Source organism: Myxine glutinosa, chromosome 6, assembly GCF_964187855.1.
Source record: "Myxine glutinosa chromosome 6, kmMyxGlut1.1, whole genome shotgun sequence".
Taxonomy (NCBI): Eukaryota; Metazoa; Chordata; class Myxini; order Myxiniformes; family Myxinidae; genus Myxine; species Myxine glutinosa.
Genome location: NC_136266.1, coordinates 144,446,874 through 144,473,397, shown reverse-complemented (window position 1 = coordinate 144,473,397; position 26,524 = coordinate 144,446,874). Strand labels below are relative to the sequence as shown.

The 26,524-nt window shown below is 45.8% G+C and overlaps 1 protein-coding gene across 1 annotated transcript in view; it reads right to left on the bottom strand.

The window, feature by feature from the left end:
* Positions 1-12,396: 12,396 nt before the first annotated feature.
* Positions 12,397-26,524, bottom strand: part of AP2M1 (adaptor related protein complex 2 subunit mu 1) — a 39,637-nt gene continuing 25,509 nt past the window's right edge. The window contains exons 5-11 of the mRNA XM_068121241.2: positions 21,969-22,104; positions 21,677-21,818; positions 20,393-20,512; positions 20,083-20,218; positions 19,877-19,974; positions 19,680-19,791; positions 12,397-13,359 (exon numbers count right to left, since the gene is read on the bottom strand). Coding sequence (XP_067977342.1) covers positions 13,225-13,359; positions 19,680-19,791; positions 19,877-19,974; positions 20,083-20,218; positions 20,393-20,512; positions 21,677-21,818; positions 21,969-22,104 — 879 coding nt within the window. The 3' untranslated portion in view covers positions 12,397-13,224. The remainder of the gene's footprint in view (positions 13,360-19,679; positions 19,792-19,876; positions 19,975-20,082; positions 20,219-20,392; positions 20,513-21,676; positions 21,819-21,968; positions 22,105-26,524) is intronic.

Genomic DNA, 26,524 nt, shown 5'->3' with positions numbered 1-26,524 from the left:
AGTTAGTCATAACCAAGTCCAGAAGAGAAGATGCTCCATTGACTGAGATCCGGGTCGGGAAATTGACAGATTGTGTCAGTCCCAATGAGTCGCAGAAGTCCTTTGCTGAGGTGCCGTGGCTGGTGAGAGAGGAACCCGCACCCAGCCAGCTGGCATTATGACAGTTGAAGTCACCACATATGAGGAAGAGAGAGTTTGGATGAGTTGATAGAAGTTGGTCCATGTTGTCCGACAGCAAAATGTAAATGGAGTCATCACTGTTTGGACGGCACAGAACACATATGAACAAAAGTTGGGAGCGGAGAGGAAGCCGTAGCCAGAGGTACTCCTGGGGGTGGGGTGGAGGGACGGCAGTGCAAGGAGAGTGAGGAAGATGTTACGAATTCCGGGTTTATGGGGATTACGATTCAGGTCATTTCTTATTAATGTATATTCTATGAAAGGTTGTTGTGGTTAAAAGGGTTAGGAACCCCTCTGGGAAAAACGAAACGAGAAATGGGATCGTGAACCGGAAGAAAAAGAGATGAGGTCCGGGAGAAGCGGCCATCTTCTGCTTCGTCGCCCAGCTCCGACGCGAGCGGTGTCGATATTGATCAGCGTTGGGAACGCTGAGTTTGAAAAGCCTGTCTGGCAAGATAGTGTAGCAGCATAGCAAACCTGTTGTGCATTTTGTGATACAAGCACCAAATTTGGCACAAATGTACATTAATATGTTGCGAACATTTTCAGATATTGGGCCACTTGAAATTCCGTAATTTTTTTTTCAAATTTCGTAATTTCAAATTTTTCGGGTGACACCGTCACAATTTCGGTCTTCGAGGCCGGCCGATATAGTGGGGCGGCTTAGCCCAAATATTCAAAAGAATTGTGCATTTTGTGATACAAGCACCAAATTTGGCACAAATGTACATTAATATGTTGCGAACATTGTGTGGTCAGCAATGAAGACGAGAGTCTGAATTACATGTATGCAAAAGACCTTGTGAACCAGTGAAGCAAATACACGGGTAAGCATGAATTAAATCTAGGGCATGATATAATTTCCATGATGTTTACCTCTACACTCAATGGTGGAAGGAGGTAATGTTTTGATCCCAGCTTGTCTGTATGTCTGTTTGTCTGTTAGTCCACAAAATTCCAGACAAAGCTTGTAGTAGTGGTAGTTGTAGTGGTAGTGGTGATAACAGAAATTGTTATATAGAACTGAACTTATATTATTATTATATGCAGAAAATAACTTCATTTCTATATGCCCTGCAGTGGACAGGTTAATTGGTTTATGCACTGAAGGGGTCACCCTGGTGTGCACTGCTGTGTTCTGCCTCACTGAGTTGTTCAGGTATGATGTACTCAGCACAAGCTTCCGGTCGGCCCGGAGGTGGGGGTGCGGGGCCTGTCACGGAACGTCAAAACAAACGGCCTGCCGGGGCCGCCCAAAAGTCGGGCGTGAGGGGCGCGTCCACTAATGGAACGCCTCTCGCTTCCCAGATCGAGGGCCACGTGGTCAGGAGAACCTCGTCCCTTCCGGTCACACTTTGCCTATCGGCCGGCCTCGAATACCGAAATTGTGACGGTGTCACCCGAAAAATTTGAAATTACGAAATTTGAAAAAATTTGAAAAAAAAAATTACGGAATTTCAAGTGGCCCAATATCTGAAAATGTTCGCAACATATTAATGTACATTTGTGCCAAATTTGGTGCTTGTATCACAAAATGCACAATTCTTTTGAATATTTGGGCTAAGCCGCCCCACTAAGAGGAGTTACCGGCGCGGGGTAATTACCGGTTACGCGTCAAATTGCCGTGGGTTCCTACACGGAACCCAGCGTCCGGCACCGTTTACCTCAATGTCTACAAGGACGCGTACGGCAGACGCCTTGGGCCTCGCGCGCTTTGCGAGCCACGATCACGAGCACCGACCTCGGTGGGCTGCCGAGGAGGTGTCCGCGGCAGCAGCCGTTCCCGGTACGTGCACGGTGGAAGCACGTCAGGAAGGGTCCGTTCAACCGCCCGCGTGCGGAGATCGAACTACAGGAGTACAGAGACATTGTGAGAGACATTGACCATGGAGGGAGTCGTCAGTGGGGCTCATGGGAGGAATATGTAAGATGGCCATCTTAGAGCTATTGTTGAGTCGACATCTTAGTAATGTTGTTGATTGAGGGTTGATTATTGTTGATTGATTGGGAATATATTATCCATTAATCCGGATCCTTGGTGTGGGGGTTTCCTATGGACTTGAATTGTTTGTGTCTTTCATATTGATTGTGTTGCGAAAGCGTATAAATCATCTATCTTTCTGGCGGGGTTCCTCCCATGGTCCGAGGGTCACCGAGACCAGGTAGTTACCGGGAGGACCACGTAACAGAATTGGGGGCTCGTCCAATTGAATTCCGGGATCTAAAATTGTATAACATAATAAAATAATAATTTTTATTAATTAAAATTAATTACTTATTAATTGGTAAATTTGAGAAATTGTGGTAAAGTCTTGGGTGAAGGTTAACAGGTGTTAACAATAGTCACCATGGCGTTTGTTGCACAGAACTTTGCGGTAACACCTAGTGAGGCACAGTTCCGAGCGTTACTAAAAGCGGACCTCTTGAAATTGACCAAACATTTTAACTTGGAGGTCCGAACTAATTTGAGGAAGGCAGAGTTGCAGACCACGGTGATACAATCTATGGTGGGATTAGGAACATGGGACGAGTTAGCCTGGCAGTGGCTACCCGAAGAACCAGAAGACGTTGAGCTCCGGAAACTTGAGTTGCAATTACGGAGCCAGGAACGGATCAAAGAAGAGGAAAGGAAAGCAGAAGAGAGGAGAGAAGGGAAACAAGCAGAGGAAAGGAGAGGGGAACGAGAACTCCAGGAAAGGTTAAAAGAAGAAGAAAGGAAAGCAGAAAAGGAAAGAGCAGAAGAAGAAAGGAAAGCAGAAAAGGAAAGAGCAGAAGAAGAAAGGAAAGCAGAAAAGGAAAGAGCAGAAGAAAGGAAAGCAGAAAAGGAAAGAGCAGAAGAAGAAAGGAAAGCAGAAGAGAGGAGAGAAGAGAAACAAGCAGAGGAAAGGAGAGTGGAACGAGAACTCCAGGAAAGGTTAGAAGGGAGAAAAGCAGAGGAGAGGAGAGCTGCCAGGGAACTCGAAGCAGAGGAGAGAAAAGCCGAAAGGGAGTTGAAGGAACGTGATCTGGCGCTTCAGCAAGAAATTAAAATCAAGGAGCTGGATTTAATGAGAGAACGGGGAGAGGTACCACCCCTGCTGACGGGGTAGACACCTAGCCAGAACACCTGGGATGTGGGCAGACATGAGGCTGGTTCCACCCTTCAGTGAAAAGGAAGTCACTCAATTTTTTCCACACTTTGAGAAAGTGGCTCGACAGTTAAACTGGCCAGAGGAGGCCTGGACCATACAAGTGCAAAGTGTGCTGGTGGGTAAAGCTCAAGAGATTTATTCGGTGCTACCAATGGACCAATGTCCAGATTATGAGGTATTGAAGAAGCACATCCTCAAAGCCTATGAGTTGGTTCCTGAAGCTTACCAGCAAAAATTCAGGCATGCCAGGAAGAGGGAGAGTGAGACCCATGTGGAGTTTGCCAGAGTGAAAGAAAACATGTTTGATCGGTGGTGTGAGTCAAAAGGAGTTGGGAAAGACTTCGAATCATTGCGTGACTTGATCCTGGTGGAGGAATTTCAACAGTGTGTCCACGAGGACATCAAAGTGTACCTGCAGGAAAAGAAAGTACCAAAGTTGTGGGACGCAGCCACCATGGCAGATGATTATGCCTTAACACACCGGATAGGGGTCCACAAACCTAACTCCTCGCCTAGACTTCAGCAGGGGAGTTATGGAACACCCGGTGCGGAGAACGACAATACATGGCGGCGGCCTCGAGATGATTATGCAGACAACTCTGATACCCCAACTGTTCGAAATCAGGGGGCTATGGGCCCAAGACAAACTTATTTTCCGGGGGGCCCGAGGCAGACCACGAGTTTTTCCTCCGGGCCTACCTGCGCTTTTTGCAAAAAACCTGGACACTTGATGTCCAGTTGTTACCTCATGAAAAGGGAAAACCCAGAGCGGAGTCTGCCTAGTACAACTCCGAATGCGATGGCAAACGTAAGAAATCGCCCACAGAAGAGTTACCAACCATTTATTTATGAGGGGTTTGTCTCACGAGAGGGAGACTTGACTAACCGAAGACCTGTTAGGGTATTGAGGGACACAGGAGCCCATCAATCCTTAATGCTTGAAGGCATTTTGCCATTGTCAAAGAGTACCGCAACTGGTGATAGTGTTCGGTTACAAGGGATCGGTGGCTGTGTTAGTGCCCCACTTAATGTCATCCATTTGGAATCCGATTTGGTGTCAGGACCGGTCACCGTCGGTTTACAAGCCACGCTTTCTGTCGAGGGAGTATCTGTGGTTATCGGGAATGATTTGGCCGGGGGGCAAGTTTCTGGTAACCCGAGGGTTGGTAAAGAGCACAGCAGGGAAAATAACCACACCAGCTCGGGATGGCGACAAAAGTACCAAGTTATTTGTAGGGGGACTGAACTTCAAAACAGAGGAAGAAGTTCTGACCTCTGTCTTCCACAGATATGGGCCGTTGGTGGAAGTGCGGTTGGTAAAAGACAGGGAAACGCAACAGTCAAGAGTCAACAAGGCTTTGTCACGTTTGCAAGCGCAAAAGACGCCAGAGAGGCAGAGAAGGATTGGAATGGTAAGGATTTGGAGGGTCAGACCATAACAGTAGGGAAGGCATTTCGTAGGCGTCGAGAGGTCTACAGAAGGACAACTCGGCGGTAGTTTTGGTGTTAGCAGCAGCCGATATTACTATGGAGGCTCCCAGAGTTACGGCATCCCCCGAAAGAATGATCGTCAGAGCACTGGCCGAGACGGAGACCGCCAGTCAGGTGACTACTGGGGCAAGTGGTCCCACCATAACTGTTAGGAGTCCGAAGAAGTTGAAGCACTATAGACGGCGGAGCCGCCGAGCCTGGGCTCCGACACGGACTAACCGTGAACGCCACATTCCTTAAGGCGTCCATGTAGTGTATACTCAGCTGGGCCTCCCGAAAAAGTGCTATCGAGTGTTTAACTTTGGGGCTTTGGTCACCACCTCTTAACCGTCATTCAAGAGAAACTAGAAGTTGTTGACGCTTGCTCCAGAGTGAATTACCTTTGGAATCTCTGGGGGTTTTGTGAAATTTTGTTGCTTTATTTTTGAGATGTGATAATTGTGCCCGGGGGGAACTGATGATTTGGGGTGTGAGTTATCTGGTTTGTTTATCAAAGTTGGCCTGCACAGAAAGTTTTCGCTGGGTTCAAACTTTGCTTGAAGGGGGGGGAGTGTTACGAATTCCGGGTTTATGGGGATTACGATTCAGGTCATTTCTTATTAATGTATATTCTATGAAAGGTTGTTGTGGTTAAAAGGGTTAGGAACCCCTCTGGGAAAAACGAAACGAGAAACGGGATCGTGAACCGGAAGAAAAAGAGACGACGTCCGGGAAAAGCGGCCATCTTCTGCTTCCTCGCCCAGCTCCGACGCGAGCGGTGTCGATATTGATCAGCGATGGGAACGCTGAGTTTGAAAAGCCCGTCTGGCGAGAGGAGTTACCGGCTACGCGTCAAATTGCCGTGGGTTCCTGCACGGAACCCAGCGTCCGGCACCGTTTACCTCAACGTCTACAGGGACGCGTACGGCAGGCGCCTTGGGCCTCACGTGCTTTGCGAGCCCCGAACACGAGCACCGACCTCGGTGGGCTGCCGAGGAGGTGTCCGCGGCAGCAGCCGTTCCAGGTACGGGACGTGCACGGTGGAAGCACGTCAGGAAGGGTCCGTTCAACCGCCCGCGTGCGGAGATCGAACTACAGGAGTACAGAGACTGTGAGAGACATTGACCATGGAGGGAGTCATGAGTGGGGCTTAAGGGAGGAATATATAAGATGGCCATCTTAGAGCTATTGTTGACGAGTCGACATCTTAGTAATGTTGTTGAGGGTTGATTATTGTTGATTGATTGGGCATATATTATCCATTAATCCAGATCCTTGGTGTGGGGGTTTCCTATGGACTTAAATTGTTTGTGTCTTTCATATCGATTGTTGCGAAAGCGTATAAATCATATATCTTTCTGGCGGGGTTCCTCCCACGGTCCGGGGGTCACCGAGACCAGGTAGTTACCGGGAGGACCACGTAACAGACTTTTTGATAAAGATGGCCACCCCACCACCAGGACGAGGCTCAGGTCTATCATACCGGAGGAGGGAGTAACCAGGAACAGATATTAAGGAAACAGACATCTTGAAGGAAGAATGTTTGTTAAGCAGATCAAGTCTGGATTGTCAGAATGCAACCTGAATGGAGAGATCAGTCAGGTTTGAGCTAAGGCCCCAGATGTTTGAGGTCCATACCGTTAATGAGGAGAGAGGGGGAGTATCGGGTGCAGGACAGGGGAGGGTTAGGGTCAGATGAAGGATGAGGGGGAGGTAGGAAGAGCAGTTGATAGTGTCAGAGATTACAGAAGAGTTACAAGAAAGGGAAGGATGAGGACGAAAGGTTTGATGGTGATGGGATGAGGCACAGTGAGGGGTTGTTTGAGGGGGGGGGGGGGGCAGAGGAAAGTAGAAGGTTTGGGGAGGTGGAGGTATGAGATAGAAGGGAGATGATGTGGGGAGGTGGGAGGGAGAATTTTGGAGGGATGGTTGGGGGGGAGATTTGAAGGGGAGGGGTTGGGGGGGGCGAGTTTAGGAGGGGAAGGGCAAGGGGGGAGTTTAGGAGTTATTGGCATAACAGGACAATTCATTAAAATATTCTACAGGAGGCAGCGCTCCTATGGTGAAAATGTCATGTTAATCGGACCAACGGTTGCCAAGAAAATGAATTTTTAAAATGGACCCGGCACACGTACGCACATAAATGTTTAACCGCGCTTTTCGCTTCGCGAGCGCAGGGTAACAAAGGAACCCGGAGACAAAATGGGGAGAGAGAGGGAAGTACAACACAACAAAGCACATATAGGTGGTTTATAAACAGACCACTGCATCGATCGCTGAGGCCTGTCTATCAGCATAGCTCGAAACAAAAGGCCCATGATGCCTCCCAACTCAAAAATCTTTAACTGTCGCTTTTCTTCAACAAAACTTTAATGCAGACGAAATGGACGTTTTCATTTTTATTTTTTATTTTTTTTTGTATACAGAGTCGAGGCTCGTGAAAGAGCTAACATTTATCAAACAAACAAATCAAACAAAGAAGCAAACAAAGTATATAAAAAGGGGAGCGGTCAACAAGATGGGGAGAGAAGGGGAGGAAACAACATTTGAGAGCAGGAACATCGGGAGATGTTTTTGGAGGGAGAGGGCCTGGGGGGAGGCAGGATAGGTATAAAACGCAAGGACACCAAGGACTTCCAGGAAAGAAGTCAAAAGTCGCCTCAAAAAAGTGGATTTGGGGTGAAATTAGCAGGGGTAGAAAAGATCAAGGTTTTGGATTGGGGAAGATAAGAGATTGTGGTGAACAGCCGTTTTAAAGACCTGGAGGGAGGAGTGGGATTGAAGCGAGTGAGGGAGTTTGTTCCAGAGGCAGGAGAAAAGAGGAATGAAGGAGTGAAGGTGAGCAGAGTTGATTTTGGCAGTTTAACCATGAGGGTTGCAGGCAGATCTTGTGCGACCTGCAGGAATATTTGGGGGACAGAGCCCAGAGAGCTGGGGGAGCAAGGCCGGAGAGGAGTCGGTAGAAGACGGAAAGACCACCAACTTGCCTGCGGCGATTAAGTGAAAGGCCCTCGGAGATAGCGTCATCGCGGGAGATTCCAATGATTCTGAACGCTTTGGTTTCAACAGCGTGAAGACGAGCTAGGTGTGAGGCAGGAGCACCAGCCCAGAGGGGAGAGCAGTACTCCATTGAGCTGCGGATGAAAGCCTTGTATGTGGTGAAGAGCTCAGGTGTGCCAAGGAAGGACTTCGCACGACGGAGGATGCCCAGTCGGCGACTGGCTTTGGAGGCCAGCTTGGAAATGTAGTTTTCCCAGGAAAGATCATGGCAGATACTTCATGACAATGTCAGCGTCGCTGTTGAATACCTGAGCGCTGAACCCATCCTCGGTCAAGAAAACTAGCGGAGGTTTCAGGTTGATTATTGCATTTGCAATAATCAACCTGAAGCAAGCAAGGTTGTTGTATGTAAGGTTGTTAAAGTAAGCCACAACCTTCTATTCTAAAAATCCAAGAGAAGCATGCACAGAAGAGGTTGAGAGTTCCTATGTCGTGTCAGCAAAATTAGTCTGTGCGTTCCCTTTGCTTATTTGTGCAAAGAGGAACGCTAACTCGTGTGTTCCAGGCATTAATGAATAGGATCTTGCAATGGTCCGCAAGCTCCATTTGGAGCGCTAGACACTGAACAGGCTCCTCCCACATGGAACATTGGGAGGCGATGTCAGCAAGGAGCATCCAATCGGAATTTGTCTTGTTGAAAGGTGGCCTATTTGGGCTCCTCTCGTCTCCTTCCTTCCATCAGGATGAAGATTAGCACACTGCATCTCACTAACTGAATTTTTTTTTTTTTTGTATACAGGATCAAGGCTCGTGAAAGCTAACATTTATCACAAAAAATCAAAACAGACACACAAAGTATATAATAAGGGGAGCTATATAATAAGGGGAGCGGTAGACAAGATGGGGAGAGATGGGGAAGCACACAAACATTTGAGAGCAGGGACATCGGGAGATCTGTAGGCGGGAGAGGGCTTGGGGGGAGGGGGAGGCGTGGGAAACGGGTGGGGGTGTGAGAAGTATATAAAAACAAAAAAACAAAAAAACAAGGATACTACAAGGACTTCCAGGAAAAGGTTGGTATTTCAAAAGTGGATCTGGGGTGAAATTAGCAGGGGTAGAAAAGATCAAGGTTTTGGATGGGGGAAGATAAGAGATGGTGGTGAACAGCTGATTTAAAGACCTGGAGGGAGGAGTGGGATTGAAGAGTGAGGGAATTTGTTCCAGCGGCAGGAGAAGAGGAATGAAGGAGTGAAGGTGAGCAAAGTCTTGATTTTGGCAGTTTAACCAAGAAAGTTGCAGGCAGATCTTGTGCGATCTGCAGGAATATCAAGTAAAATATTACAAAATAAAATTTCACCCAAAGCGCACAACAAAAAGTGTTCATTTATTTATGGAAATGTCTTTCAAATGTCTATATTAAAGCATTAAATGTTTCCCAATCGACCCATTACCGGATTTTGTTGCAGGTTGTGACCACAGTTCGGTCATTCCCTTTTTTTTTTTAAACAAAAAGGCACATCAAACAAAAAAAGTAAACCAACTCTGCTAATGTAATAAACAAGCAAGAGCAGCCCCGGTCTGAAGCGACATTTCGTTCACTTCCCAAGGCCAACAGACCCTGAGCTGTAGCACGTGACCGCATGCGCCACAATGGTCACATACCTGTGTGTGAGGTCAGTGGAGGCACCTTCTCTTTTGGGAAACTAAGGAAATAAACGTCAAATCGCATCGATGGTCGGCTCTGCTCTATTACATGTAGGTTCCAGGGTTCATCTCTCTCGTTGGTATTTGTATAGTCCTCCCTTTTTTGTAGTGGGCAATGGGAGATATGTGCAAGCGAGGGCTGAAGGTCTTCTTCCTTCAATATAGCGTGGGCCGAACAAGCAAAACGTGTAGTTTTTACTTTCGTGACCCACCTCTGAAATTTTGCATATATTTAGTCGAAAAATCACAAAGAATTCATAACTTGTCAGTGCAAAAAGTTGCACATCAGTTATGCCAATTAGCAAAAACTTATAGCGCCATCTTGTGTCTATTATATAGCTGTGTATAACCGAATGGGAATTCTAACTATAAAGTATTATGTTGGTCGGGTAAAGGAGTATCTAGAGCCAGGTAGATCTGAATAGGTAACATGCTTCAACTGTCACGATAAGGAATCTCCTTGTAATAAGTTAGTCCGGTTTGTCGGGTTGAGATGTCTGCTTATGAACATACCAGGATGTTCAAGTGTTAGATAGTGTAGGGATTAAGATAATAGCCCCTGTGCGTCAAACCTGGTAGTCAAACCTTCGTCACTTCTGGCAATGCACACCAACAGACATTTAGACAGGCCCTTAGTGAAACATTAAATAATTCCCTTCCCCGACAGACTTCAGAAGGAACAGGCAAGGAAACCAGGCCAGGACACCGCCGATGATGGCCACCACCAACTACACCTCCGGCAGGCCTAGCCACATCGAGTAGCACGAGCTATTACCACACCATAGGCCTGTGATTCGGTGGAGGGCACTGATTGGCTGACGTCACTGCCGCAAGGTTATATAGGGGCATGCCGAAGGACATTTTCCCTCTTGGTCTTGCAGATCCAGCAGTTCTCTTGCACTCTTGGACATCCGGCGCTTCTGTCTTGCGCAGCTCTCTGGCAGATCCGGCACGTCTTGCGCAGCACATCCTCTTGCACGTCCAGCTCTTGCTTGAGTTTTTGGGTTCTTCGCTAGCCTGCGTTGGGCGCGTGGTGCTTTTGGGCCTCGTGTGTGATCGGTGCTTCTGGAGCTTGGAGTGGTGCACGCACCTCGCGGGCGTTGGCTCGGGCCTTCGCGGTGCTTTGGAGCTTGGAGCCAAGTGGGGACGACAGACCACAGACAGATAGGGACGCACCACAGAACATTTACACAACGAGACATTTCCTTTCGTAATCCATTCCTGTGTGGCGTATTTGAAGTGCGGTGTGTGGGATCCCAATTTAGGCCCATTATTTGATTACCATCACGTTCCTTATCGGGTCCGTGAATAAATCTCTATTTTTTGTACATTCTAATTCGGCGGCGAGTACATTCATTTCCCTGCAGCTGCCATCGGTTCGCTGAAGATAAGCGCTTCTCCCGCTTCTTCCTCTTCCCTCGCTACATAAGTAGAATCCGTGTTTGGTTATCGCCTCAAGTAAATCCGTTCTAGTCATCCGCAAGCCCTGGTATTAACCGAAGGGTTCGTGCGACAGTATGTAGTATATGTGGAGATGGGGAAACTGTTCAGGAGTGTGGGCGATCCGAGGTCCTACACCCCCTCGCATCTGGTAAGTAGATATCAATGTAATCCAAAGGCAGATACTTTAGCATGAAATGTTATTGTCATTTAGTCACCTTCCGTAGCTGCATCTGATGACATGTAGGTTGCCATGACAGCTGCGCCACTACTGTATGTACAGTCTGAAATGAAGTGCGCGATTGGCTGAAGCACACGGCCGCTCGTGGCCTATGTTACACATGCTGTGATGGACAATATTTATCAAGATCGTCAACATTAGTTTGCTCGTATAAAGGCAGAACGCAAGCCCCGTTTCAAGCTTTGCCCCGTGGGATCACCCCGTGCTGTGCTGGGGACAAAGTACCATGCAAGTGGTAAAAGGCAAGCAGGCCAAGCAGAGATCTCTGGTGGAGGGCAAGGCTGCACTGCAGCTTGCCATGTTGGGCACCATCGATGGTGGGGTACAGGATCAGTACCCCGCCATCGATGGTGCCATCGATGGTGCCAAAGATGAGCGTTCTTCCCCAATGAATTGCCGGTCCTTACTTGGCTGCCCTGATAAGACAAGTACGAACAGAGGGCACGATCCCCGTTCAGGTTAGCCACGTCACTCCAAGGTAAAATGCTGTCAGCCAGGGGACCCTGGGAGATTTGGAGATTTGATTTCATATCTGACCTTTGAAATAGAAAACATCCAGTAGTTCAATTTTGTTTGTGCCAACAGTCCACAACCAGTAGGTTAAGGACATCTGCCCATCATCGAGAAACCTACATCAAGGGCAAAGCTGAGCACAAGTATTTCAATCAGTCGGTGGGGTGGTAAATGGGGAACCCAATTTAAAACCTCCAGTAATCACTTGTGTGATCATAGTATATTTCTTTTGAAGATGGACAACATCTATGATCCATACAATTTGAATCTCAAACTTTGGCCTTGGTCAAGGAGAAAAATAAAAAAAAATAACCGTCACACGCAGAATGAATGATTGTTTTAAGGCCATTTTCCCCACTAGAGCGGAGGTTAGCCTTGCGGGCCCCATGACAATCATGGTTCCCTGTTTGAGGCAATGTTTTTATGGCCGGATGCCCTTCCTGACGCCAACCCTTGGTCGCCTCTTACGATGTGCAGGGATACGGTGTACCTATTCTAAACCGGGGTACACACCGGGATCATTCATCCCAGCAAGCTGGTACTCAATTTGCCGACGTCGGAAGGATGACAGGCTGAGTCAACCCCCCTGGCGTTAATTCAGCGATCGACTGGGATTTGAACCCAGGATCCTCGGATCCTAAGCCGGCACCCTAACTGCTAAGCCAACACCAGGGATTAACCAACAAACACGCAGAATAAACAAGGCAAAACCTCGGGTGGATTAATCTGTACCGCATTTATTGGCCAGAAGCTGAATGTGCCATTGCTCGAATGCACACATTGGTCAACAACGTACCTAGCACAAGGGAGCAAGTTAAACGTTCTCACCACCACCAGACCAATACGTTCATTGTATAAACAAAGAATCACAAGGTCATCACATCAGAGTATAGTGTCCAACATGACAACAACCATTTTGGGATAGAAAAGAAAAATTAGTCGAGCACTTATATAAGCCGAAGCAGAAAGTCACGAGTACATTTTAACGGTACAGTTCAATGGAGGACAATATCACGACAAATAGCGAGTGGTCGAGGAATTACAACTTGAGGGCGTAAACCTCGGGGAGAGGGGGCGGTATGGAGGATGGGAGGAAGGTGCAAGTAGTACGGTCGAGAGCACAAATAATAACATCCCAACTTGGACAGGAATACTTTGGATACGTTTATGGCCAAAATGACACCTCATGCACTCAACCTCACTCTGCCTTACCTGAGGTTTCACTTTCCAAGAGAACCGGATCTTTCTCGATCATCGCCCCTCGCCTGCCAAGTTTCATCCACCATTTGGGGTTTCATCTCAAAGCATCTTCTGCATGGCTCATCAAGTATGCCACAATTTTTTCATCACAAGACCAGGTAACAGGGCTCTCAAACACCATCACCGACAAAATAAGATGTCACCCCCATAAAAAAATAAATCCAAAACAGACAATTCAGGGCTCAATTCACCAAATTGACCTTTATCTTGTTATAACAGATGCTTAAACAAATGAGCTTTTGAGCCGACATCTGCTCCTCAACCTCCTTCATGAAGAACTACGCATCAAGACCGTGTCTCATACAACCCACTGCGTCCGATGTACCGGACCCATTTGATGACGTCGTGATCGCTGTAGTTCAGTTTGGGCTCAAACACTTTCAAGTATCGCACCTTGAGGCCCGATGGAGCAAAAGGAACCTGAAGAATGAAAAGAAGTCACATGTTATTGCACTTTTTGCAATTTGATGCATTGTTGAATGAATAGTAAACATGTGATGTTTATGTCTCCACAAGAAAGCCTAGGGGCCTGAGGATTTAGTCGTTCGTAGTTCTAATAAAAAATGTTTTTTTAATTCAAAGCAGCCACTGGTGCAGTAAGGTTTGATTGATATCACTTCCCAAGAGCCAATCACAATCAACAAAGTCTTGCAACAACACCAAGCCATATTCTTTGTCTAGGCATTTATGGGTGGTGAGACGAAGGAAGAGGTTTGCCCAAATGATTTTTTTTCTCGACTGCAACTCGTGGTTTGGGATGAGATGTAAACCTGACAAACCGATTATTACATAGATGAAACCCTGGTGAAGTCTGCTTGCTCTACTGTTCCCAACGAACAACTCCGTTAGGCCAATGCGGCATTTTGTCAATTTGTCGCAAGCGAATTGACGTCTGGGTGACGTTTATTGGTTGTAAGCACGACGTCTATTTTCCAAGGTTTGCCCAATGATGTTTATTGGTTGCAAACACGTCTATTTTCCAAAGTCTGTCCAACGTTGAGCCAATGCTCCCTTCCAACGTCGACCCACTGGAACAAAATTACGTTGGCCCAATGCTCCTTTACAACATACAGTATATGACAATCGTGAGGAGCATGCATCAATTACGTTTTTCAGAAATTTGATGCAAAAACTGCTCATCTGACTGTTAATTCCTTGTCTTCTTTATTTTATTTTATTATGTTTTTCTTCCAATATACTATACATTAAATCATAATCATTAATAATCATCAAGGCATTAATAATTATCATTAGCCTGGTGTTGGGCTCGCGGCTAGGGTGCCAGCTTAGGATACCAGGATCCTGGGTTCGAATCCCGGTCGATCGCTGAATTAACGCCAGGGGGTTGACTCAGCCTGTCATCCTTCCGAGGTCGGCTAATTGAGTACCAGTTCACTGGTAATTCCCTGCTTGTCGCAAAAAGGCGACAAAAAGGGTTGGCGTCAGGAAGGGCATCCGGCCGTAAAACATTTCTTCAAAAAGGGGACCGAAAAAACAACAACAACCACGGTCCCCGAAAAAGGCCAACCCCTGCTTTGCGGGGAAAAATGGCCTCTAAATGTGTTTTTTATATTTTTTTATAAGGCATCATGCTCTTTCTACCAGATCATTTTCTTGGCAAAGGTTTTGCTGGGTAGTTTGACACCTGACCTTTCCAGCAGACAGTAAATTTAATTCGTTAAAGGCCGAGATAATTCACCGACACTTCACGGAGGATACTGCGGGATCTTTCTGTGACAGTGCAGTTTATAGTTACATCGAGTCAATTAAACAACACCGGTTAATTTCAACCGCCCCCCCCCCCCCCCAAACTTGAACCAGTTCATTCTCCTCGTCCCTCCCTCCCCCCAACACGAAGTGGAATGGAAGAGTCCACAAGAGGAACTCGTTAAACCTCTTCGTGGAGCACGGAGCGGGTTACTGTAGAGCAGCTCTTACAACTTGTTTCAGGGCAAGGTTATAAATGGAAGAATATTTTATTCAACATCGTTGTATGTAGTGGTGTATGTTATTGGGTGTAGTGACATTTATGTATTTTGGTATGGACATGCAGCTGCGCTGTGCAGAGCACATGACCAGGCCGTTACCCTGCGCTCACAAAGCGAAAAGCAGGGGTAGGCATTCGGTTGCGAACGTGCGTTTTTATAAATTTATTTTCTCAGCAACCGTTGGTCCGATCGACACGGACCATTACCATATGAGCGCCTCCACTCTGGTTTTTATTTTTTTTTGTTGCAGTTGCAGCGTGTCACATGGTACATATTCATAATAATTGTGATGTCAGTCACATGGTACAGATGCCATCTTTGTACACCCTATATACATTACATGGGGAGTAATCGTTATAAACGTTACACCTCTATATCTCTATATCTCCCAAACTGCTCAATGGAAAAAAATTTAAACATGGCTCATCGTCAATTACTCCCCATGGGACAGAAGATAGGTTGATGATAATGAAGTCATCGGTGCCTTCATTATGTCATAATTTGACAAGTTCAACGCTTTATCGAATCTGTATTAAAATGTATTTATTTATCGCTGCAACTGTTAGTCTGATGCACTTTATCATTGGAATGCCTCGTGTAATTTTATAATGAAAATTATGACGTCATAGGGCACGTGGTACAGGCAACATCTTGGGGGGGGGGGGGGGGGGGGTGAGGGGTGGACGAAAATAATAAATTAAAATCAGTACCGTACTTCCGGTCATGAAGATCAATGAGCCGTTTTGGGCATATTGGATTTACTTTGTGGGATAACCTTTTGGATAAATTAGGAATGCACATTCTATAGTTTTCCAACATGTTTGTTATCATAGAGGTGCAGCATTTGGAGCAGCTTCCGAACCATTATCGGCACTTGTTCATAACATTACATTTTGTCGCAGTTCACGACTCAATAAACATGAACACCGGACACATTGTAACACAAGCACGTTAATCCATGAAATACCTTAATGAACGAGCACCGTACGTTTGATCTTATATCACAGTTCTCTATAGTACAGTACATCGCTTAGTCACTCGACATTAGTATCGGAATTCCATATCGTATTTTCCCAACACTCAGGTCCCACCATCTCGGTGACGACTTCTGTGCGATCAGGGCGAGGGAGGAACCATATTGCACCGACTTCCCATTTCCCATATTCATACTTCCCATATTGCGCCAATTCTGACATTGCCTTCCCAGCCAACAAATTATTCAAGTTGTCCGACCGAGACATGAAGGCCTGATCTCCCTCCCTGTAACCAATGCATTCCACACCCACACCCACACCTCCCCCATCCCAATGAGCATTTGTCATTTGTTCACGTTTCATATTTGTCTTCCATCTATACAGTATTATAAAAGGAGACGTGTATTTGTCATATTACAACTTGAGAACGGATTCCAATAAATCCAACTACAGTGGATTCAGGGAACTCTGGAAGGTTTGTGATGCAAAAGAAAAAAGAAAAAAAAAAGTGTTTGTGGATCCTCGCCAGGGCGTGTTTTTTTGTGGTTAAGGCTTCTGTGTTAAAACAAATATGGTGGCCGAACCACGTGACCGATGAAATCTTTGTTCTCCATCCCTTTAAGCCGCTGTCACACCTTGACGTTTTAGCCAGCGTATGCCGACATATGAAAAATTTGGCTACGTTGAGCACGCTGGCATACGTCGTAGTACGCCGAGCTCATCGACAAATTTCGTGCATGCACAAAATTTGTCGACGTATGCCAGCGTATGACTCACACCAGCACTCAAATTTTTTTATTTTTTTTATTTTTTTTTTATACGCCAGCATTTGTTGGCTAAATTGGAACCCTGGTGTTGGGCTAGCGGCTAGGGTGCCAGCTTAGGATCCTGGGTTCGAATCCCGGTCGATCGCTGAATTAACGCCAGGGGGTTGACTCAGCCTGTCATCCCTCCGAGGTCGGCTAATTGAGGACCAGTTCACTGGTAATTCCCTGTTTGTCGTTAAAGGCGGCAAAAAGGGTTGGCGTCAGGAAGGGCATCCGGCCGTAAAACATTGCTTCAAAAAGGGGACCGAAAAACAACAACCACGGTTCCCGAAAGGCCAACCCCCGCTTGCGGGGAAAAATGGCCTCTAAAGGTGGTTATTTGTTGGCTAAATAGTCAAGGTGTGACAGGGGCTTTAGCCCTAGACGCTCAAGAAATTACCTTGATCGGATGAAGTTTTGTACTTGTCGAATTATGACATCATAATGGAGGAACCTATGCCAATCATTAACATATGTTATTCCCCATGGATAGTTATTTACAATGAGCAATGTCTCAATATTTTCTATGCAGCGCTTTGAGATAGAGGTGCAAAGTTTTTCAGCATTTCCAAGATGGTGCCTGTACCACGTGACATGACATCATGATTATCATTAAAAATTCTACAGGCGGTGCACCGATAGTGCAAATTTCCTGTCAATTGGACCAACGGTTGCCGAGAAAATCATTTATTCTGTGCGGCAAAGAGACAAACACTCAAATGCAATAATACTGGCGAGGGTTTAACTAACAAAAAAAAAAAAAAAAAAAAAAAAAAAAAGGTACATGGGCACACATGGCGAAACTGCAAATGCCAACTTGCAACGCTGGCTATCTCCGCACAGAGTGCAGGATCTCCCAGGATTTTTTTTTTTTTCTTGCTCCAACGATGAGCCATCATAGCTATGCTGAGGAAATGGAAAGCCCCGTTTTTTATAGCATTTAAGCAAAGGCACAGACGAGGAGACTTCAGTTTGTTTCCTGCCATGGCCCATGGCTAATACGTACCCCAGACAGTATGATCAAAATAGAGGGGAAGGATGAGAATTAATAGTCATCTTCCTCTTCGTGTGTTGTACATTTGCAATTCAGCATTGAAAAAGGCTGGGATGAATATCTTAACAGTCCCCCCTATAGGGTATATGAATAGGATATATGAATATCCTATAGGGTTCCACGCAAAGTATTGACATGGGCATTGAGGAAGTTAGGAGTGGAGGAATGGTTGATCAGAGTAGTGATGGCAATGTACAAAAGAGCGCGCACAGCTGAAAGGACGAAGGACGGGAACAGTGGTGAGTTTGAGGTGAAGGTGGGAGTGCATCAGGGGTCGGTACTAAGTCCACTACTATTTGTAGCTGTGATGGAGGTGCTGGCTCAGAACGGAAAGGAGGGTTTACCGTGGGAGTTGTTGTATGCAGATGATCTGGTGTTGATTGCGGAAAGTATGGATTGACTGAAGGAAAAGATTAACAAGTGGAAGGAATGTATGGAGACAAAAGGTCTGAAGGTGAATATCGGAAAGACGAAGGTGATGGCAAGTGGTAAAGCGTGATGAGGTGGAAAGAACTGGGAAGTGGCCGTGTGCTGTGTGCAGGAAGGGTGTCGGAGTGAACTCTATTCAATGAACAATGTGCGCTGAGTGGGTTCATCAAAAATGTAGTTGTCTGAGGGTCATTTACCAGTGTGGCAGCTACATTCAAATGTAAGGTGTGCACAGAGGGAGCTGCAGATGGAGGAAATGTTGAGTTGTATCTTGGAGACGGCATGAGGCTGGAAGGTGTGAAAACATTTTGCAACCTCGGAGACATGCTGAATGGAGAAGGTGGATCAGACTCGGCAAAGGTTGCTCGAGTGAGATGTGCATGGAGGAAGTTTCGGGAACTGAGTGGCGTGCTGATGAGAAGGGGAGTGTCACTGAAGCTGAAGGGAAAGGTGTATGCTGCATGTGTGAGAAGTGTTATGATTTATGGGAGCGAGACATGGGTAATGAATCTAGAGCAGCAACAAAGGCTGGAAAGGGTGGAAATGCGAATGGTTCGATGGATGTGCGGAGTATCGTTGAGAGAGGAAGACAAATGATGAATTGCGAAAGATGATGGGAATATTGCCTGTGATTGATGCTGTGAAGAGGAACAGGTTGAGATGGTTTGGTCATGTGTTGAGGAAGGATGAAAGTGACTGGTTGAGAAGAGTGATGGAAATTAATGTAGAAGGAAGTAGAGGACGGGGAAGACAGAGAAAGACTTGGCTAAAGATGGTGGAAGAAGAAATGCAGGCAAGGGGGTTAACAAGGAGAGATGCAGAAAATAGGGCAAAATGGAGAAGATTGTCATGGGTACCGCAAGGCTAACCCCCACTCTAGCAGGGAAAATGGCCTTAAAATGCATGTTGTTGTTGTAGTCCCCCCCCCCCTCCTCGCTCCAAATGTATGGCTAGACCATATCTATACACTGGCCAATTTTTATTTTTTTCCCCTATTAACAATTTTTTTTTGTTTTCCAATTACACAACCATTGATATTCCCATCAGCAAAGCAACAAGTCCTATATTATTGTCTGTAGTTAAGTGAGGTCAAGGTTATGTTAGGGTGACTGAAAATATACCCTGGAAAAGCGTCCCCCTCCATTATAACAATGGCTCTGGAGATATCTCGTCTGCTTGACGTCATACTTTCTAGGAATGCATCCCTGAATCTAAAAACTAGCTGTTGTGCATTTTAAATGAACAATTACACAATTTATTCCAGAAAATATCACTTTGCAATTGCCCCTCTCCCCCCACCCCCTCCCAAATTATGCATTTCAAAATCTTAAACCTTTGCCGGTTTCCAAAGCATTGCTTTTCCCAGAGGGGATGTAATGGGGCAAGGACTAGGACACGATCATAATCATCAATAGTTTCAACTGACATATGTTGTTGAACTTCAAAGCTGCCATTCTCAACCACAAAAAGGAGGGAATGGTGGAAATACCTCGAAGTTCATCGAAATGGGAGGTCGAGCCCACTTTTTTTTCTCATTTGTAGGAAGCAACTCGATCTCTGCACTGATTTGAGACTCCTTCATCCCAGCCATGCGCTTCAGTCTGTCAAGGGAGGAATTTGCTCAAATCTCACTGCATGATGGAAAATGTGATTCACAAGGCCGTACCAAAACTTCGCAATACTCACTTCCATACAATGGCATTTTCACTGGCTTTGTACTTTGCTTTTCCCTTCATACAAATAACTTGGACTCCACTGGTATTCAATGGTGTTGGGATACGCACCTAAGCAAAATAAAAATAAAAATCACATTTCTCAACCACAAAATGCAAAATGCAGTCCCACACAGCCACCACCCTTTTCCTTAATGCAAATAAAGTGTATAAACACACCTCGATCTTCTGCGCCAGCAGTGATGGCTTAAAGTTTGATTTGATGACAACCTTCACCTCCAGCTTTGCTCGGCCTACCTCCCTCACAAGGGGAATCACACGGAATGGCAGGATTATGTCCTTTGTGGTCCGGTATCTGAAGGAAACCCCAAACTGTAAATTTACTAGGCCAAAAAAAATAATGCACAACTAAAACTACAGCTGCTCAACACCAATCAAGTTTCACCTATGTTTGGCAGCTGCAGGCCATAGCTCCAATTTATTTATTTCATAGTTATGTACCTCTGTTACTCGATACTCAACTGCTCACCTCATGAGCTCAAACTCGCCATCAGGTGGGATGAAGCTGATGCTACGCTCAGACTCAAACTTGCTCAATCGTACACACTGATGGAAGGTGCAGTCATCAATCGCAATGGACTGTTTGCCACTGCAAGAACCAGAGCACAGAAGCAATATTAGGTAAAGTCTCAATACCCAAAACCCAGCACACCCGAGACGTGACCAGTTTGTAACTTTTTTGGCACACCAAATCAAGGCTCATGCAAGAGCTAACAAAACATAATGGGAGCGTGAGACGAGGGGGGGGGGGGGGCAAGGGAGAGTGGGAAGCATAACAGTAGAGAACAGGGTCAGTGGTAGATCAGTGGAAGGGAGAGGGATGGGGCAGGGTACACGGGATAAACAAAATTGACACGACAAAGACTTTCAGGAGAGAAAGCAGGAAACTTCAAGGGGATGGATTAACAGGGTTAGAAAAGATTAAGGTTTTGGATGGGGGAAGATAAGAGATGGTGGTGGACAGCTGTTTTAAAGACCTGGAGGGAGGAGTGCGATTGAAGAGTGTGGGCGCTTGTTCCAGGAGGGGGAAAAGAGGAATGAAAGAGAAAGGGAGCAGTCTCTCGATATTGGCAGTTTCAACAAGCAAATAATGAATACATTTCATTTAACAATTTAAACCTTGTGGTGGTGCTTGAACATCACAAGTGGAACTATGACGACACTCAGCAGAGAACATAGCTCCACCAGGGTTAACAGTTTTGTTTCCACCGATAGGCCAGATCTGAATCAAATGGACCTGAATCAAAATCTAATCGGTTTGTTCTCGTCTCCTCCAAACATTTGAAATCAAGCGACATATCGTTTTTGGTCCCACCTCTCAATGGTCAAGGATCACTAATCAGTTTGTCACACAGCCAACCTGTCCACGAGATTTTGTCTGAATCTTTCCAAAATTTAATATCCTATTCAGACATGCATGACGAAAAAACATAACCTTCTTCCACTTTGGGTGTCAGAGGTTACAAAGACATCAGTGTGCTTTCACACAAAATAAAAGGACATTGGAAGACAACACGAACATTGTGCAAAACACAGCTTTCACGAATCTCAAACTTGGTAGTTACAACTAGGGGTCACATCACAAGGTTATATGCTTCGGACACAAAACAGGAGCGCTACCTTTCCATCTTTACTCAAGAAACCCAAACATCTTTCTCCCACCTAAACTTTTCTCCCACCTTCTGCCTCACTCTTGGCTTATCCTCCATTTAAGAGGGGAATATCTTTGAGGCACAACCAAACAATAGCCCACCTTTTGGCCGTCTCATCAGTTCCTCCTTTGCTTTGCTTCTCAATTATAATCTTGTCATTCATGCCAAACTTGCACTCTGGCATGCCACTGAGATAGCTCTTCATGACGACACGTCCAGACACGTGTGCACTCAGCACCTGACCTGCCAAAGGGTACAGATCACATTTCAGAATCTATTTAAAAAAAAAAAAAAAAAACCTCAGTTTGTTGCAAAATTAAGGTCATTGGTGACCCATCCCCAATCACAACAGATGGGGTGTGGAAACCAAGAGAAACATCAGTGCGATCTTACCCTGTGGTGACATGAGCAGATTAACACTCTCCAATACGTCCAGGAAAAGTTCGTTTCTCCGATACTTGATGCCTTCACGGCGCCAACCAATCTGCCCCGTCACCTGGCTGGTTATTTGAGATTGCTCTTCCTTTGTCTGAAGATGTAGCACAACATTAAGGCAGACAGTCAAAGCCTATTAAAATATATATATATATATATAATCGTTAGATTAAATAAGACGCGGACGTAGCTTCAGGACGTCGATCTTTAATTGTCGACAAGCTTTCGACCAACAACGGTCTTCTTCTGAGTCGGCCCCAAGTTCAACGGAAGTGAAGCGCACCTTCCAGTTACCGCACTTCCACCAGAAGGTGCGCTTCACTTCCGTTGAACTTGGGGCCGACTCAGAAGAAGACCTTTGTTGGTCGAAAGCTTGTCGACAATTAAAGATCGACGTCCTGAAGCTACGTCCACGTCTTATTTAATCTAACGATTATTTATTCAATGCAAATGTGACGCCCTGCTCGTACTGTGGAGTTTCTACTATTTCTTAGTTTTTATATATATATATATATATATATATATATATATATATATATATATATACATATATATATATATATATATAAAATTAAATATAAAATACAAATAAACACCTCATCGATACAGGTGAAAGATGTATCCAACACTGCTCAAAGTTAACTGCCAAGCTCAAAAATAAAGTAAAAACTTGACACCTTGGTGACAAAAATTGTGATCGACCACCATGTACCCATGCCAAGGCCCATTCATGATCTTGCCGGAGTCACTTGGGTACAAGCTGCACTTTTTTTTCTCGTGTTCCTAAATTCGTTTCATCTAAATTTAGTTTGTCTTTCTGCTGAAAATTATGTTTAAAGACTATTTTAATTACATTTCACGCTAGCAACGGCACGTTAAAAGTGCCCCAGTTCGTAAAACAGTCAGTGTAAACACATGCACAGCACATACGTGAAGACGTATTAATGCTAAACAGAGCTCATTTCAAAAGTCGTGAATTACGGTTAGCTAAAGACGAGTTACAAAGGAGCTCTTACTGTGCTAATCCGCTAGATGTCACACATCACTTGGTAAGAGTCAAGTCATGTCCTGTCACCAGCGATTGACACCGCCGTATGACGGAGTAAAAACCGTTACGGCCTTCTAAGGCGATAAAGCAGAAAATTGGCGGCACATGTTGGCATGCACAGGACAGAACCAAAGTGCTTAACTACATGGAGCTCACGGGGCTTATACTGGAACCCACAAACAGAAACACGACAAATGAAATGCACAATAATGAAATTAAACTAAAGAAGAAAATGTCAAATAAATGTTGAGGTTGAATAAATCCTGCGGTGAGACGGCCACTCATACGAAAACAGACAAGTGGAAAGATTAAATAAAAATAAAACTATGTTCTTTTTATATCAGCCAGCACTCAGCTTGCTCAAGATTGTTGAATCTTGGAGACGCGAGATCTTGGAGACGGCGGCAGGGATTTTCGAAGCTCCACACGGTCTCCACGTTTTTCGAAGTTAAGTCTGTTCACAATTGTATTTTGTCGAAACTGTATTTATCTTTCGGTGTGTGAAGTTATTGTGTGCAACTTTGGTTGTTTCTCGGTGTTTATCTTTCATAAATTGATCGTCTGTTTGCCGTGTCGTGTCTTGAGGCCTTGTACAGTGTGCACTGTACAACCTTGAGGCTTTGTTTTTCTCTCAGCGGTCCGTCTTTTGTGATCCAATAACTTTCGTTCTCTGTATTCCCAGGCTTTTCACCCATAGCCTACTTCCTTGTGTAAATCTCAACTAAAAAAAAAAAAAAAAAAAAAAAAAAAAAAAAAAAAAAAAAACATTTTCCTTCTCTGTTCTCATTCGTTTATTCATTCTTATTCGTTCGTTCGTTCTTCGACCACGTGTTTCTCCCCCATTTCCCCAGATAGTTTTCACTCATTAACCTTCAATGTTTACACTTTCCCCTCAAGTTATGTATTCCGTCATATTTTATAACACCTTTTTCTTCTTCTTCTTTAAAAGGCTGCTTTCGACCTGCTCACCAAATCAATTCATCCCAAAAAAAATATCCATCTCCTATAGTGCCTTTTTTCTACATTCCCTAAACTCTCCTGCACTCCATCCTCCATCCAGCATCCTTAAACGTATTTTTAACTCGAAGGTCACAAGAAACTCATTTTGCAATAAATGTTCGTTTCCCATAAATCGTACACTTTCAAAAATCCAATCTCACCCCTCCCCTCCAAATCTTCCCCATAACCCCTCCCCTCCAAATCTTCCCCATCACCCCTCCCCTCCAAATCTTCCCCATCACCCATCCCTTTCAAATCTCCCCCCTTGCCCCCTCCCTCCTAAACTACCCCCTCACCCCTCCCCGCCAAGACGCCCCCTCGCCCCTCCCCGACTCCTGCCTCACCCCTCCCCTCCAAATCTCCCCCATATCCCATCCCTTTCAAATCCCTCCCCTTGCCCCTTCCCTCCCAAACTCCCCCCTCACCCCTCCCCTTCAAATCTCCCCACCCTCATTGCTTCTCAATTTCCCCCCTCACTCCCCCTCCTCAAAGCGTCCTCCCCGCTTCTTCCCCCTTCAAACTCTCACCTCCATCTCCCCCAACCTTCTGCCTCGCTCTTCCCCCTCCTCAAATAACACCTCATTGTGGCTCACCCAATCACCATCAAACCTTTTGTCCGCCCCATCCTTCCCTTTCTCCGAGCTATTCTGAAATCTGACACACCTTCAACAGCTCTCCCTACCTCTTCCACCTCTTCCACATCTTACCCTACCCCTCCTCCCCCCTGTTCTGTATCTGATGCTCCCCTTCCTCTTCATTAACGGTATGGACCTCAAACATCCGGGGCCTTCGTTCAAACTTAACTGATCTCTCCATACAGGTTGCTTCTGTCAAACCAGACGTGATCTGCTTAACAGAAACTTTCCTCCTTTATGATGTCTCTGATTCCATAGTATCTCTCCCGGGCTACTCCCTCCTCCGGTATGATAGACCTGAGCCTCGTCCTGGAGGCGGGGTTGCTATCTTTATCAAAAACTCTTCCTCACTCGCCCTGCACTGCACTCTCTCCACCTCACCCCCAGGAATACCTCTGGCTACGGCTTCCCCTTCGCTCCCACCTCTTGTTCATGTGTGTTGTACCGTCCACCAAACAGTGATGACTCAATCTACATCTCGCTGTCTGATGATATGGACCAACTTCAATCTACTCATCCCAACTCTCTCTTCCTCATATGTGGTGATTTCAACTGTCATCATGCCAGTTGGCTGGGTGTGGGTACCTCTCTCACCAGCCATGGCTCCTCAGCAAAGGACTTCTGCGACTCACTGGGACTGACACAATCTGTCAATTTCCCGACCCGGATCTCAGTCAACGGAACATCTTCTCTTCTGGACTTGGTTATGACTAACTTCCCTGAAAATGTCTGCTGCTCTTCTTCTGCTCCGATCGGATCATCTGATCATGTCCTTGTTAAAGTGGACATCTCTCTGACCATCCTCAGGGAGCCTGCTCAGCGTCGAGTCTGGCATTTCACTCAGGCCAACTGGCACGGTCTTCAAGCAGCCATCAATCATCTGGACTGGTCTCCCATCTCTACCACCTCTGACATCAACTCATCCTGGGAATTCTTCCAAAGTAAATTGCTCTCTCTCATGCACAGATTTATCCCATCTCGTCTTCAGTTGTCATACCCTTCCTCCCGTCCATGGTACACGGAATCTTGTGGTGAGGCTGTTGCCCAGAAACAACTTGCCTTCGTCTCCTGGAAAGCAAATCCAACGGAAGGAAATCTCATTTCCTTTCACAAAGCCCGAAACAAGTGTGTGTCCACCCTCAGGAGAGCCAGGAAACAATATCTCTCCGTTCTCAAGACCGAACTCTCTTATCTGTCTCCCTCTTCCAAATCCTGGTGGCGTCTGGTCAAATCCGTTTCTGGTGTTTGTTCCCCCTCCATCCCCTCCCTTACCTCAAACGGCTACACAGCTGACTCCGCACGTGAAAAAGCTGAATGCCTCAACTCTGTGTTTGCCTCTAAATCTTGTGTCCCAAACCCATCCCTCTCTGTACCCACCATACCCAGTCGTACCCTGCTGCTCCTGGACTCCGTGTCCTTTCCTCCTGACAAGGTGGAAAAGTTTGTCAACCCTCGACTCTGATTCTGCAACTGGACCCGACGGCATCAGCCCACGGGTCCTAAAATCCTGCTCTGCTGCTCTATCTCACCCTCTCTCTGTTCTCTTCACCCTCTCTTTTGCTCAAGGTCAACTGCCATCTGCTTGGAAATCAGCCAACATCACCGCTTTGCACAAAAAAGGTGCAAAAACAGATCCTAGCAACTACAGACCAATCAGCCTTCTCCCAATTATCAGCAAAGTCATGGATTCCATCATTGCTTCGGATATGAAATCTTTCCTCTTCTCCAATGGCTTGATCTCTGATCATCAATTTGGTTTCAGACCAGGTCACTCTACTCTGGACATGCTGCTTCTGCTGTCTCAACAATGGATGGAGGTCCTCAATGCCAAA